The 16,555-nt window shown below is 49.4% G+C and overlaps 1 protein-coding gene across 6 annotated transcripts in view; it reads right to left on the reverse strand.

Moving 5' to 3' along the window:
* LOC141054860 (uncharacterized) overlaps positions 1-16,555 on the reverse strand; it is a 75,342-nt gene that overhangs the window by 43,601 nt on the left and 15,186 nt on the right. For all 6 annotated transcript variants that reach the window (XM_073551736.1, XM_073551741.1, XM_073551737.1 and 3 more), the window contains 2 exons: positions 6,289-6,432; positions 5,576-5,954 (listed from right to left, as the gene is read on the reverse strand). In XM_073551736.1, the coding sequence (XP_073407837.1) occupies positions 5,576-5,954; positions 6,289-6,432 (523 nt within the window). The remainder of the gene's footprint in view (positions 1-5,575; positions 5,955-6,288; positions 6,433-16,555) is intronic.

Raw genomic sequence — 16,555 nt, forward strand, 5'->3', positions numbered from 1 at the left:
TCCCATTCCTCTTTTGGATTCCACCAATAAGTCCAGGATCTGGTTCAGATCTGGGTCATCTAAAGGGGGACAACAAACTGCTAGGTTGATAACTTCCCTTTCCTCAAAAGCTTTTAAGCTGTTAACATGATAGGTCCGTTCACGAACACCCATTCAATCCAAAGCCACAGTGTAGTCAATCTCCCCGCATTTCCTGGTGATGGTGAACGGACCTGCCCACATGGCTTGCAGCTTGTTTTTGGGTACTGGTATTAGTACTAGAACCTTCTGTCCACAGGTAAATTCTCGCACTCCGGCAGTACGGTTGTAACACTGTCGTTGCCTTTCCTGAGCTATTTCTAAATTCCCATGGGCTAAGGCCATGAGGTACCTCATTTTCTCTCTAAACTTTTGGACATACTCCAGAATGGGAACCTCTTCTGTGGGAAAAGTGCCCTCCCAACTCTCTCTTACTAGCGCTTACGGCCCTCATACGTTTCGTTTCAGCCATAGAGCAATTCAAAAGGAGAGAACCCGGTAGAATCCTGCGGCACCTCCCAGTAGGCGAACAGGAGCAGCTGCAGGTTTTTCTCCCAGTCCCCTCCCTCGGACTCCACATACCGGCTAATGAGCTGCTTGAGCCTTCCATTGAAGCGCTCACACAATCCATTAGTTTCGGGGTGGTACGCATGGGGCGGACTCCATGTTTTTGCCCCCTTCCTGAGTTTCTATTCTTTTGCATGTGTCACACTTAAATGTCTCCGATTACCAAAGAAATGTAAACAAAGATAATACAAGTAATCACAAAATGCAGATTATAAATGAAGGTCTTTATTATTAAGGGAAATAGAAATCCAAACCTACAGGGCCCTGTGTGAGAAAGTGAGTGCCCCCTAAACTTAACTGGTTGAGCCGCCCTTAGCAGCAACTGCAATCAAACGTTTGCAATAATAGGTAATGAGTCTTTTACAACGCTCTGGAGGAATTTGGGCAGCTCATCTGTGCACAATTGTAATTCGGCCACATTGGAGGTTTCTGAGCATGAACCGCCTTTTTAAGGTCATGTCACAGCATCTCAATCGGATTAAGGTCAGGACTTTGACTAGGCCACTCCAAAGTTGAGCCATTCAGAGGAGGATTTGTTGGTGTGTTTTGGATCATTGTCCTGTGCATAACCCAAGTGCACTTCAGCTTGAGGTCACGAACAGACGACCGCACATTCTCCTTCAGGATTTTTTGCCAGACAGCAGAATTCATGGTTCCATTTACCACAGCAAGTCTTCCAGGTCATGAGGCAGCAAAACAGCACCAGACCATCACACTACCACCACCATATTTTACTGTTGGTATGATGTTCCTTTTCTGAAATGCTGTTACTTCTACTCCTGATGTAATGGGATATACACCTTTCAAAAAAGATCGACTTTTGTCTCATCAATCCACATAGTATTTCCCCAAAACTCTTGGGGATCATAAAGATGTTTTCTGGCAAAACTGAGGGAAGCCTTTACCTTATTGCTCCGCAGTGGTTTTCGTCTTGGCACTCTGCCATACAGGACATTTTTGCCCAGTAATGAACACTGATCTTAAAAGAGGAAAGTGAGGCCTGCAGTTCTTTGAATGTTGTTGTGAGGTCTTTTGTGGGCTCTGAATTTCCAGCTACTCCTGGAAAGGTTCCTCACTGTTCCATGATTTCGCCTTTTGTGAATAATGGCTCTCACTGTGGTTCGCTGGAGACCCAAATAACATTTTCCAGACTGATAGATCTCAATTACTTTGGTTCTCATTTATTCCTTAATTTCTTTGGATCGCGGCATGATGCCTGGCTTTTGAAGATCTTTTGGTCTACTTTGTCAGGCAGATCCTATTTAAAGGATTTCTTGATTGAGAATAGGTGGGCAGTAATCAGACCTGGGTGTGGCTAGGGAATGAACTCAGCTTCCAAAATATGTGACAAATCACAGTTACTTTATGTTTTAAAAGGGGGAGCAATCACTTTCACACAGGGCCCTGTAGGTTTGGATTTCTTTTTCCCTTAATAAGACATTCATTTCTAAACTGCACTTACTATTGTTATCTTTCTTAATATTTATATTTGTTTGGTGATCTGAAACACAAGTGTGAAAATTATGCAAAAGAATAGGAATCAGAAAGGGGCAAACACTTTGGGCCAAACCCCCAAGTACATTATATACACCCCCTCCGTACATTATATACACCCCCCATAGGTTATATACACCCCCCTCCATGTTATTTACACACCCCTCTGTATATTATCTACACCTCCTCTGTAAATTATATACAACTCCCTCCATACGCTATATACACCCCCCTCTATATGTTATATACACACCTGTCAAGCACAGGGTAGGACAAACTAAGTGTAACACAAAGGGATAAGGGGAAGGGGTCCCCCGACACTAGGGAAACGGGGAGTGGAGACCCTAGGAAGATCTAACGTCACCCTGTCTTCCCTAAAAGACCCTAAATAGGTTCCACTCCTATCACTGAGCAGGATACCTAGTCCCTAGCAGTAAGCCCTGCTTAAGGAAGGAAGGGGTGAAAGCTGGTCCAACCCAGTAACTATATATGACAGCTAGGATATCCAAAACAAGGGGAAACTTAGCTTGAGTAGACTCAGAGAGAAACACTGTCGTCCTTCAAACTCCAAAGAGGATACTAGCCGACAGCTGCAGCTCCAAGCCTCAACAGGGAAGTGCAAATAAAAAGAACACCCAGATCCAGGTGACACCATTAAGGCCGAGGGAGCTGATCACTAGTCTGCAGGGCCAACTGCTGAGACCTTCTGCAGCCAGATGCAGTGCGACTGTCTGCAGCCTCTGACACACCCATGAAAGTCTGTCACACTAAGCGATATCGCTTGCAATATCGCTATAACTAGTGACGTTATAGCGATATTGCTAGCGACATCGCTGTGTCTGATACTTACCAGCGACCCGCTCCCCCGCTGGTTATCGCTGATCGTGCGAGAACGTCCAGGACTGTTTCTCGTCGTCAGCTTCCTGCGGTGCTTCCTGTGGAGAGACGAGCGTGGAGCCGGGCGGGAGGACGCAGGATCGCCTGGTGTGACAGGTAAGTAGCGATCCCCGTCCCCTGTGATGTCGCTGGTGAGATCTACCTGTGTGGCAGCTCATTAGCGACCACTTAGCGATGTACCAGCGATCCTGACCGCGTCATATCGCTGGTCGGGATCACTGGTGCATCGCTAAGTGTGACAGTACCTTAACAGTGGCCTAGACACTCAGGACCTAGCTTCTCAGGATAAGAGGAGTCAAATGAACAAACCAGCCTGGGAGCATTCACCTCTGATGCAGAGATCCACAACCTTTCCTCTGGGCAATAACCCTTCAAGTGCACCAAGAATTGTAGTGAGTAACGTTGGAGACGAGAATCTACAATCCTCAAAATATGAAACTCCAGATTTCCATCAACCATTATTGGGGCGGCTGTAGGGGTGAGGACTCAAGAGGTTCCATATACAGTGGGTAAGGAAAGTCTTCAGACCCCTTTAAATTTTTCACTCTTTGATTCATTGCAGCCATTTGGTAAATTCAAAAAAAGTTCATTTTTTCCTCATTACTGTACACTCTGCACCCCATCTTGACTGGAAAAAACAGAAATGTAGAAATTTTTGCAAATTTATTAAAAAAGAAAAACTGAAATCTCACATGGTCATAAGTATTCAGCCCCTTTGCTCACACACTTATATGTAAGTCACCTGCTGTCCATTTCCTTGTGATCCTCCTTGAGATGGTTCTACTCCTTCATTGGAGTCCAGCTGTGTGTAATTACACTGACAGGACTTGATTTGTAAAGGCGCACACCTGTCTATATAAGACCTCACAGCTCACAGTGCATGTCAGACCAAATGAGAATCATGAGGCCAAAGGAACTGGCCAAGGAGCTCAGAGACAGAATTGTGGCAAGGCACAGATCTGGCCAAGGTTACATAAGAATTTCTGCGGTACTCAAGGTTCCTAAGAGCACAGAGGCCTCCATGATCCTTACATGGAAGATGTTTGGGACCACCAGAAGTCTTCCTAGACCTGGCTGTCCAACCAAACTGAACAATCGTGGGAGAAGAGTCTTGGTGAGAGAGGTAAAGAAGAACCCCAAAATCACTGTGGCTGAGCTCCACAGATGCAGTAAGGAGAAGGGAGAAAGCTCCACAAACTCATCTATCACTGCAGCCCTCCACCAGTAAGGACTATATGGCAGAGTGGCCAGACACAAGACAGCCCGTATAGAGTTTGCTAAAAAAAAAAACCCATAAAGGACTCCCAGACTATGAGAAATAAGATTCTCCGGTCTGATGAGATGAAGATAGAACTTTTTGGTGATAATTCTAAGCGGTATGTGTAGAGGAAACCAGGCACTGCTCATCACCTGCCCAATACAATCCCAACAGTGAAACATGGTGGTGGCAGCATCATGCTATGGGGGTGTTTTTCTGCTGCAGGGCCAGGACGACTGGTTGCAAGTGAAGGAAACATGAACGTGGTCAAGTACAGAGATATCCTGGATGAAAACCTCTTCCAGAGTGCTCTGGACCTCAGACTTGGCCGAAGGTTCACCTTCCAACAAGGCAATGACCCTAAGCACACAGCTAAAATAACAAAGGAGTGGCTTCAGAACAACTCTGTGACCATTCTTGACTGGCCCAGCCAGAGCCCTGACCTAAACCAAATCTCTGGCCGGCCGCGACCAATCAGCGACGCGGGATTTCCGTTACAGACCGACAGAATTAGACGATCATATAGTAGATGTCTCTGTATAAACAGACTCAGAGACAGAGAGACTGGAATAGAGTAACACAGCCGGACACTCTGCAAAACACCCAACGGACGAGACAAAGGACTGCAGCCAATTCATCATGGCACCATCACGAGGAGCAGGGATCTATCATTCTATAGGATAAATCCTGGGGGATTTCAGCTCTGGTTGGAACGATACAGATCTGCTCCATTGACCAATGGTGAACCATGAATACGTTTGGAGAAAGCCAGGATTGGGGGCCGCTGGTCACCTGGCTCCATGGAGATGTTCGGGTACGCCTGGTGGTGACTCTTGTGTCAACTGGCTTTGGACCTTGTATGGATTCTATGGACTGTCATCTCCTCACGCTTGTCGTTACCTCCTCTCTGTGTGTGTCTACCACAGGTGGGGTAGCGACCCTGGGAGCTCTGACGTAACATCTGCCATTATCCCAGCGGGTCAGCGGAAGGGTGAGACTCTGTAATGTGATGTGCGCCATCCTGGGTACTGTGCTGGGACTGTTCTATGTGTTATCTGCCTGTTTTGTGGCTCAATAAATTATTGCCCACCTTGTTTTACCCTCACCCTGTGTTGTCCGAGTAGTGTTATGCCCACGGTAACGGGAGAGCGGGCATTAGGCGGGACGATCCCTGGTCCATGCGGTTCCAGCTAGCAGACCTGGGCGCCCGCCGACCCACCGTTTCCCCACACACAACCTCCATGTTATAAACATCCCTAATACGTTATATACACCCTCCGCCTTACATTATATACACCCCCACATACGTTATACACACCCCCAGATACTTTATATACACACCCCAGCTGTGCGGCTTTGCAGGTTCTGCCACCATGTGGATGTTGGGGGTCACTGCCTGGGCTGGAGAGCGGAGGACGGGCAACAGCTTGTCTCTCTGCATCATCAACTGGGCTGCGTCATACACAGGGGGCTCCGAGGAGGAATTGAGGGGCTCCGGGGTGGTGTGGGCCCCGGGGTGCACACAGAGGGTGGCGCTGGGGGTCAGTCCCAGCTCCTGGAGGCTGCGGGACAGATCCTCGTCTGTGAAGCGTCTGCTGGGAAACGTCTGTAACAATCTGCCGGGAGTCGGAAGCAGCGAGCACACATGATCGTACACGGCCTGCAGCCGCGAGTCACCGGCCAGCGACAGCCGCACACACTGACCGGACGGCAGGCGCACCTGCAAGAGAGCAGGCAGACAGTTATAGAGCGGAGGAGGGGAGGCGACAACTGACACCCGTCACAGACGACACTCGACACAGACGACAACCGAGACAGACGATGCAAGACACCCGTCACAGCAAAGGCGACACCCGACACAGGTGACAACCGGCCGAGCACCACCAGCGACCGCAGACACTGACTAACTGTAAGGGAGAATACAAGCGGGGAAGGGAACACGACAACCAACACATCACATCTGACAACCGGAAAATCGTAAATGACAATAGGATAAAAGACACCGGGGCCCCACACAACCTCTATAGGGCCCCACAGGCCGCGGGGGCTCTCACCGTCAGAGTGCAATGATCATGGGCCGTGGTGCAGATGGCCGGGTCTTCTTGGCTCTCCAGCCTCTCACTCGCTGTTGCAATTTTCTTCTTGTCATGTTGCATCCGCCGATCCTCAGCGATCCGCTGTAGCACTAGATCCCGATCCTGAGGAGATCATATGATGAGACCCCCTGAAAAAGATCCCTATCCCCTACCAGTCACATAATGGGAAGTGGAGCATGTTCATCATCACCGGGGGCGAGAAGGAGAGCGCTCTAAATCAGCAGGGGGCATGGAGAAGTGGAGAGCGCTCTAAATCAGCAGGGGGCATGGAGAAGTGGAGAGCGCTCTACACCAGCAGGGGGCATGTAGAAGTGGAGAGCGCTTTACACCAGCAGGGGGCATGGAGGAGTGGAGAGCGCTCTAAATCAGCAGGGGGCATGGAGAAGTGGAGAGCGCTCTACACCTGCAGGGGGCATGGAGAAGTGGAGAGCGCTCTACACCAGCAGGGGGCATGGAGAAGTGGAGAGCGCTCTACACCAGCAGGGGGCATGGAGGAGTGGAGAGCGCTCTACACCAGCAGGGGGCATGGAGAAGTGGAGAGCGCTCTACACCAGCAGGGGGCATGGAGAAGTGGAGAGCGCTCTACACCAGCAGGGGGCATGGAGTAGTGGAGAGCGCTCTACACCAGCAGGGGGCATGGAGCAGTGGAGAGCGCTCTACACCAGCAGGGGGCATGGAGAAGTGGAGAGCGCTCTACACCAGCAGGGGGCATGGAGAAGTGGAGAGCGCTCTACACCAGCAGGGGGCATGGAGAAGTAAGTGGAGAGCACTCTACACCAGCAGGGGGCATGGAGAAGTGGAGAGCACTCTACACCAGCAGGGGGCGTGGAGAAGTGGAGAGCACTCTACACCAGCAGGGGGCGTGGAGAAGTGGAGCGCACATTCTACATGAGCAGGGGGCGCGGAGAAGTGGAGGGTGCTCGACATCAGCAGGGGGCATGGAGGAATGGAGCACACTCTACAACACTAGAGGGTGCAGTGGAGTGCAGTGCAATCTACAGCACTAGGGGGTGCGGAGGAGTGGAGAGGACTCTACATCAGCAGGGGGCATGGAGGAATGAAGCACACTACACCAATAGGGGGCGCACTCTACACCAGCAGGAGGCGCAGAGGAGGACTGTACTCTACGCCTCTACGGTGTATGGAGGAATGGAGCACGCTCTACATCAGCAGAGGGCATGGAGGAATGAAGCACACTGTACACCACTAGGGGGAGCGGAGAAGTGGAGCGCATTCTACACCTCTACGGAGCATGGAGAAATGGAGCATGCTCTACACCAGCAGGGGGCGTGGAGGAGTGGAGCATGCTCTACACCTCTAGGGTGCAAGGAGGAGTGGAGGGCACCCTACATCAGCAGAGGGCATGGAGCACTTTCTACACAACTAGGGGGCATGGAAGAATGGAGTACACTCTACATCACTTGGAGTCGCGGAGGAGTGGAGCGCACTCTACATCAGCAGATGGTATAGAGGAGTGGAGCGCGCTCTACATCAGCAGAGGGTATGGAGGAGTCGAGCACACTCTACATTAGCAGAGGGTATGGAGGAGTGGAGCGCGCACTACATCAGCAGAGGGTATAGAGGAGTGGAGCGTGCTCTACATCAGCAGAGGGTATGGAGTGGAGAGCGCTCTACATCAGCAGAGGGTATGGAGGAGTGGAGCGAGCTCTACATCAGCAGAGGGTATGGAGGAGTGGAGCGAGCTCTACATCAGCAGAGGGTATGGAGGAGTGGAGCGCGGTCTACATCAGCAGAGGGTGTGGAGGAGTGGAGCGCGCTCTACATCAGCAGAGGGTATGGAGGAGTGGAGCGAGCTCTACATCAGCAGAGGGTATGGAGGAGTGGAGCGCGCTCTACATCAGCAGAGGGTATGGAGGAGTGGAGCGCGCTCTACATCAGCAGAGGGTATGGAGGAGTGGAGCGAGCTCTACATCAGCAGAGGGTATGGAGGAGTGGAGCGCGCTCTACATCAGCAGAGGGTATGGAGGAGTGGAGCGCGCGCTACATCACTAGGGGGCGCGCAGGAGTGGAGCACACTACAGGGTGGGCCATTTATATGGATACACCTAAATAAAATTGGAATGGTTGGTGATATCAACTTCCTGTTTGTGGCACATTAGTATATGGGAGGGGGGAAACTTTTCAAGATGGGGGGTGGTGACCATGGTGGCCATGTTGAAGTCGGCCATTTTGGATCCAACTTTATTTTTTCCAATGGGAAGAGGGTCATGTGACACATCAGACTTATTGAGAATTTCACAAGAGAAACACTGGTGTGCTCGGTTTTAATGTAACTTTATTTTTTCATGAGTTATTTGCAAGTTTATGACCACTTATAAAATGTGTTCAGAGTGCTGCCCATTGTGTTGGATTGTCAGTGCAGCCCTCTTCTTCCACTCCTGACACACTGATGGCAACACCGCAGAAGGAATGCCAGCACAGGCTTCCAGTATCCGTTGTTTCAGATGCTTTACATCTCGTATCTTCACAGCAGTGACCAGAAAAATGCCCACAGGAAAACAGTAGCGAGTTATAGGTGAGATGCTCTGCAGGACGGGGGATAGTATACAGGTATAGGTGAGATGCGCTGCAGGACGGGGGATAGTATACAGGTATAGGTGAGATGCTCTGCAGGACAGGGGAGATAGTATACAGGTATAGGTGAGATGCTCTGCAGGACAGGGGGATAGTATACAGGTATAGGTGAGATGCTCTGCAGGACAGGGGGCATAGTATACAGGTATAGGTGAGATGCTCTGCAGGACAGGGGGATAGTATACAGGTATAGGTGAGATGCTCTGCAGGACAGGGGGATAGTATACAGGTATAGGAGAGATGCTCTGCAGGACGGGGGGATAGTATACAGGTATAGGTGAGATGCTCTGCAGGACGGGGGATAGTATACAGGTATAGGTGAGATGCTCTGCAGGACAGGGGGATAGCATACAGGTGAGATGCTCTGCAGGGCAGGAGAATAATATAGAATTCTAGGTGCGATGCTCTGCTGGACTGGGGGATAGTATACAGGTATAGGTGAGATGCTCTGCAGGACGGGGGGATAGTATACAGGTATAGGTGAGATGCTCTGCAGGACGGGGGGATAGTATACAGGTATAGGTGAGATGCTCTGCAGGATGGGGGGATAGTATACAGGTATAGGTGAGATGCTCTGCAGGATGGGAGATAGTATACAGGTATAGGTGAGATGCTCTGCAGGGCAGGAGAATAATATAGAATTCTAGGTGTGATGCTTTGCTGGACTGGGGGATAGTATACAGTTATTGGTGCTATGCTCTGCAGCACATTGGCTTCGGCTTTTTGAGGGCAGGAGTCCTGACAATGTTCTGTTGGGTCTTGATCTACGCTGTCAGCCTTTGGTTTGAGAATTGTCTCTGAAGAGCGATGCAGTCGGCGTCTCCAAGTCACCGCTGCGCTGATAGGATGAGATACAAGATATTCAGACTCCAGTAAATCCTCCCTGTGTTGTTCCTCTGGTAGAAAACTAGATGAACTTACAATACACGTTTATTGGAAAGAAATTAACACATCTGGGGAGAGATCTATTAAAGAACATGCTCTAACCAAAGCCCAATTGTCCGGCACCGCAGGAACGCCATGGTCACCGCAGGAACGCCAATGTCACCGCAGGGACGCCACGGTCACCGCAGGGACGCCACGGTCACCGCAGGGACGCCACTGTCACCGCAGGGACGCCACTGTCACCGCAGGAACGCCACTGTCACCGCAGGAACGCCATTGTCACCGCAGGAACGCCACTGTCACCGCAGGAACGCCACTGTCACCGCAGGAACGCCACTGTCACCGCAGGAACGCCATTGTCACCGCAGGAACGCCATTGTCACCGCAGGAACGCCATTGTCACCGCAGGAACGCCACTGTCACCGCAGGAACGCCATTGTCACCGCAGGAACGCCATGGTCACTGGGGTTGTACCAAAAGGAATGACAGGATTGCCAATTGGAAACAATGGGGGTGGGGAAGCGCTGGAAGGAACATGTGAGATAATGTCAGCAAGGAGAGCCCGGTGACTTCCATGGGCTCCAGTGACATACAATGCAGCACAGCACAGGCAGCACAGAACATGCAGAATGGATTTCACCCCAGGTCTCTGGGCCCGGCTGACTGCTCCGGGCTCTACAGGTCCGGGTCACTCGTACCTCGCCCCAGAGGACAGATTCTGTTCTTACGAGCTGTCAGTCCACGCTCAGTGTGGGGTGTATGGGCTAGAGACCCTGATTCCAATCCATTCTGCATTTTCTGTCATCCCCTGCCTGCCTACACCTGCAGTATATGTGTATGATACACATCTACGTAGGATCCGTCACTCTCACTCTTGGTAGTCAGAAGTGGACAGGGAAGGAAGTGCAGGCGCCAGATTCACTGCCTCTGAAATCAATAGGAGAGCGGCGCTGCTCTGCCACTGCCGGCTCCTCTGCTGGTCAGTGACATCACTATGGAGGCACACCGGTCAGTGGGGGCTCTTGTCTGCTGGCCTGGCTGTCTTTCGAGAGCCCACAAAAACCAGGGCTCATCCCACTGAACGCCCGCACTCGATCCCCACGGGTAGAACACCACTCAGACAACACAGGGTGCGGGGAACACACATTGGTAAGACTACTGGTTCACCAACAGAAAAAAACACAGAGGTGCAACGACTGTGGTCGCAGCGATGAAGGCCACGAGCAGGCACGGGCGTACAGATGCCGGCTTCTGCTGGATCTCCGTCCTCACTGAAGACGCAGATCCAGATGACATGCATGGTGTTGCAGAGACCCGTCGGGTCCCTGCACTGCGATACATGCTGCACTGCGACACATGCAGTGGCTGTGAGCTGACTTCAGAGGTGCAGCCACAGGGAGCGGCGCATGACAATGGCGCACACTCCGATGTCAGCTGCCGGGCTGTGTGGTGGATACAAAAGACACTGGGTGACGTGGGAGCAGAGGAAAGGGGAGAATGTTTTTGTTTTTAATTATGCATTAGGGGCAGAACGGGGACACATACACTAGGATTGGGGACCATGTAAACCAGGATGGGGACATATATACCAGGAAGTGGACATATATACCAGGACGGAGACCATGTGGACCGTACATACCAGAATGGGGACATATATACAAGAATACGGACATATTCACCAGGACGGAGACCATGTGGACCGTACATACCAGGATGGGGACCATATATACAAGAATGCGGACATATTCACCAGGACGGAGACCATGTGGACCGTACATACCAGAATGGGGACATATATACAAGAATGTGGACATATTCACCAGGACGGAGACCATGTGGACCGTACATACCAGGATGGGGACATATATACAAGAATGCGGACATATTCACCAGGACGGAGACCATGTGGACCGTACATACCAGGATGGGACATATATACCAGGAAGTGGGGATATATACCAGGACGGAGACCATGTGGACTGTACATACCAGGATGGGGACCATATATACCAGGATGCGGACATATTCACCAGGACGGAGACCATGTGGACCGTACATACCAGGATGGGGACATATTCACCAAGATGATGGGCATATATACCAGGATGGAGACCATTTGGACCATACATACCAGGATGGGGACCATATATATCAGGATGGGGACCATATATACCAGGATGATGGGCATATATACCAGGATGGAGACCATTTGGACCATACATACCAGGATGGGGACCATATATACCAGGAAGTGGGGATATTCACCAGGACGGAGACCATGTGGACCGTACATACCAGGATGGGGACATATATACCAGGAAGTGGGCATATTCACCAGGACGGAGACCATGTGGACCGTACATACCAGGATGGGGACCATATATACCAGGATGCGGACATATTCACCAGGATGGAGACCATGTGGACCGTACATACCAGGATGGGGACATATATACCAGGAAGTGGGCTTATATACCAGGACAGAGACCATGTGGACCGTACATACCAGGATGGGGACCATATATACCAGGATGGGGACCATATATACCAGGATGCGGACATATTCACCAGGATGGAGACCATGTGGACCGTACATACCAGGATGGGGACATATATACCAGGAAGTGGGCATGTTCACCAGGATGGGGACCATATATACCAGCATTGGGACATATACTGTATACCAGGATGCGGACATATTCACCAAGATGATGGGCATATATACCAGGATGGAGACCATTTGGACCATACATACCAGGATGGGGACCATACATACCAGGATGGGGACCATATATACCAGGATGGGGACCATATATACCAGGATGGGGACATATTCACCAGGATGGGGACATATTCACCAGGATGATGGGCATATACACCAGGATGATGGGCATATACACCAGGATGATGGGCATATACACCAGGATGGGGGACATTTGGACCATACATACCAGGATGGGGACCATATATACCAGGATGGAGACCATATATACCAGGATGCGGACATATTCACCAGGATGATGGGCATATATACCAGGATGGAGACCATTTGGACCATACATACCAGGATGGGGACATATTCACCAGGATGGGTATATATACCAGGATGGGGGACATTTCACTACATAATGAAAGGGGCAATTCAGAAGTCTTTATAGAATTTAGAACACTACAGGGGCCCATACATCGGATCAACGTGTTTGTGTGTGTGGGGGGGGGGGGGGCAGGTCCATCGAACTACAGTTACACTACTGCAAAAACATACATTCTCAGCAAGTATACAAGGTGGTCCAAGTGACAGAATTTCACCTTTCTGCTGTGCCTTCTGGGCTTCCAGGAACAACTATCTCTGCCAGCAGCTCCCTGCTTTTGGTGGGCTCCCACGTATTAGATGTGACCTGCAGCCCCATGTAACTCCACAGATAACACAGGGATACTTCTGTGAGTACTGATAGCAGTGATGGATCCTCTGGATCCCACTGCTGCTGGTTCTGCATGTGCGGCTGGTTTGGGCTGGTGGGAGGCGTAAGGCAGAATCAGTAGAGATGAGAGCAGACTAGATCTATGTATTGCTGATAATGACAGACTGCTACAAGCACAGATCTTCATTTTTGCAGTTTTGCACTGGGTCAGCGGTAAATCACAAGTTAATCACATATCATGTGATCATCCTCACCGTGCACCTCAAAAATCATAGATCTTAAACTTTGTGATGCTGCAATTGGCAATTTTCCTGTGGGCATTTTTCAGGGAACCCTTCACAGCATAGACAATCGCCCTCAGCTGACCCCAAAGATAAAAGTCTAAGGGGGTCAGATCGGGAGGCCTTGGTGGCCACTCCGCTGGCCCACGACATAGTAACATAGTTATTAAGGTTGAAGGGAGACTTTAAGTCCATCTAGTTCAACCCATATCCTATCCTAACTTGCCCTAACATGTTGATCCAGAGGAAGGCAAAAAAAAACCCCACGTGGCAACAGGAAGCTTCTCATTGGGGAAAAAAATTCCTTCCCGACTCCACATACGGCAACCAGACTAGCTCCCTGGATCAACGCAATATTAAGGAGACTAGTGTATATACCCTGTAATATTATACTTTTCAAGAAAGGCGTCCAGTCCCTTCTTACATGTTAGTAGGGAATCACTCATTACAACATCATACGGCAGAGAGTTCCATAGTCTCACTGCTCTTACAGTAAAGAATCCGCGTCTGCGAGTATGCTTAAACCTTCTTTCCTCCAGACGTAGAGGATGCCCCCTTGTCCCTGTCACAGGTCTAAGAGTAAAAAGATCATTAGAAAGGTCTTTGTACTGTCCCCACATATATTTATACATTGTAATAAGATCACCCCTAAGCCTTTGATTCTCCAAACTAAATAACCCCAAGTGTAATAACCTGTCTTGGTATTGCAGACCCCCTAGTTCCCCTAATAACCTTGGTCGCTCTTCTCTGCACCCGCTCCAGTTCAGCTATGTCTTTCTTATACACTGGAGACCAGAACTGTACACAGTATTCTAAGTGTGGTCGCACTAGTGACTTATATAGAGGTAAAATTATGTTCTCCTCATGAGCATCTATGCCTCTTTTAATGCATCCCATTATTTTATTTGCCTTTGCAGCAGCTGCCTGACACTGGCCACTAAATGTGAGTTTGTCGTCCACCCATACACCCAGGTCTTTTACAGTGACAGTTTTGCCAGTGTTTTACAATTAAGCACATAATTATACATCTTGTTCGTTCTACCCAAGTGCATGACCTTACATTTATCCCCATTAAAGCTCATTTGCCATTTATCAGCCCAAGCTTCTAGTTTACATAAATCCTCCTGTAATATAAAATTGTCCTCCTCTGTATTGATTACCTTGCTGAGATTAGTGTCATCTGCAAATATTGAAATTCTACTCTCTATGCCCCCTACAAGGTCATTAATAAATATGTTAAAAAGAAGCGGGCCCAATACTGACCCCTGTGGTGCCCCACTGCTAACCGTGACCCAGTCTGAGTGTGCTCCATTAATAACCACTCGTTTCCTATCCCTGAGCCAGCTCTTAACCCACCTACACATATTTTCCCCTATCCCCACTGCTCTCATTTTATGTATCAGCCTTTTGTGTGGCACCGTATCAACAGCTTTTGAAAAGTCCATGTACACCACGTCCACTGCATTCCCTTGGTCCAGTCTGGAACTTACCTCTTCATAAAAGCTTATCAGATTAGTCTGACAGGAACGGTCCCTTGTAAACCCATGTTGATATTGGGTCATGAGGTTATTCTTCTCCAGATACTCTAGTATAGTATCTCTTAGAAAACCCTCCAGGATTTTACCCACAGTTGAGGTTAAGCTCACTGCCTATTATTTCCAAGTTCAGTTTTTGTCCCCTTTTTGAATATTGGCACCACATTTGCTATACACCAGTCCTGTGGTGCAGACCCTGTTATTATGGAATCTTTAAAGATTAAGAATAATGGTCTATCTATGACTGTGCTTAATTCCTGCAGTACTCGGGGGTGTATCCCATCCGGGCCCGGGGATTTGTAAATCTTAGTGATTTTTAGACGCCGCCGTACTTCCTGCTGGGTTAAGCAGGTGACATTTAGGCTATGGGCCCACGTAGCGTTTTAAAAAGCACACTGAAAACCGGACTCCTTCCCAGAAATCGCATGTTTTTCCTGCGCGATTTCACCGCGATTCTGTTCGCGATTTTCTCAAGCACTTTCCAAGTGATTTGAAGCATCGCTTGGAAAGTGATTGACAGGTTGGTCACACTCGTCAGACATAGAGTTTGACAAGTGTGAGCAGCTTTTTACTATTGAGGCGGCCTATGCAGCATCAGTAGTAAAAGATAGAATGTAAAAAATAATAATAAAAAAAATAAAAAAATCGGGGTATATTTACCTTCCGGCGTCCCGCGCTGCCATCCCGGGCCTCAGCGTTCCCAGCGATGCCTTGCGAGACCTGTGATGACGTTGGTCTCGCGTTGCTATAGTGATCTCAGGAGACCGCTAGAGTCACGCGAGACTACGTCATCACAGGACCGTGCCGCAAGGCATTACTGGGAACGCTGAGGCCGGGAATGCAGCGCGGGATGTCGGAAGGTAAATATACCCCGATTTTTTATTCTTTTTTTTACAGGGGTATGGTACCCAGGGCCTGGAGGACAGTCTCCTCTCCTCCACACCGTGGGTACCAACCGCACATGAGATGCTTATCTTCCCGCATGGTGGGCATAGCCACATGCGGGAAGCGGTTCTCATGCATTCCTATGGGTGCGGAATCGCGGCAATTCTTTGCGATTCCTCACAAAAGAATGAGCATGCTGCGATTTTTTCCGCGATGCGATTCCGCCGCGGAAAAAAGCGCAGCATTAGCACAGCATGTGCGGAATGCCATAGGAATGCATGGGGGGCGTTCTGTACACGATTTTTAAATGTCTTCGCGCCAAAAACGCTTAAAAATCGCATCGTGGGCACACAGCCTTACTGGAGAATTTTTATCCCTGATCATGTTATCCATCATGGGATTTTCCTGTGTAAATCCTGTTGATAAAGTCATTTAGCATATTGGCTTTTTCCTCATCCACCATCTCACCCAGACTATTATTAAGGGGCCAACACTATCATTTTTTAGTTTCTTACTATTTATGTAGTATAGAATATTTTGGGATTATTTTTCCTTTCTCTGGCAATGAGTCTCTCTGTCTCAATCTTTGCTGTCTTGATTTGCTTTTTACAGAATGTATGTA

Source organism: Dendrobates tinctorius, unplaced genomic scaffold (assembly GCF_039654945.1).
Source record: "Dendrobates tinctorius isolate UK_male_01 unplaced genomic scaffold, ASM3965494v1 ptg000179l, whole genome shotgun sequence".
Lineage (NCBI taxonomy): Eukaryota > Metazoa > Chordata > Amphibia > Anura > Dendrobatidae > Dendrobates > Dendrobates tinctorius.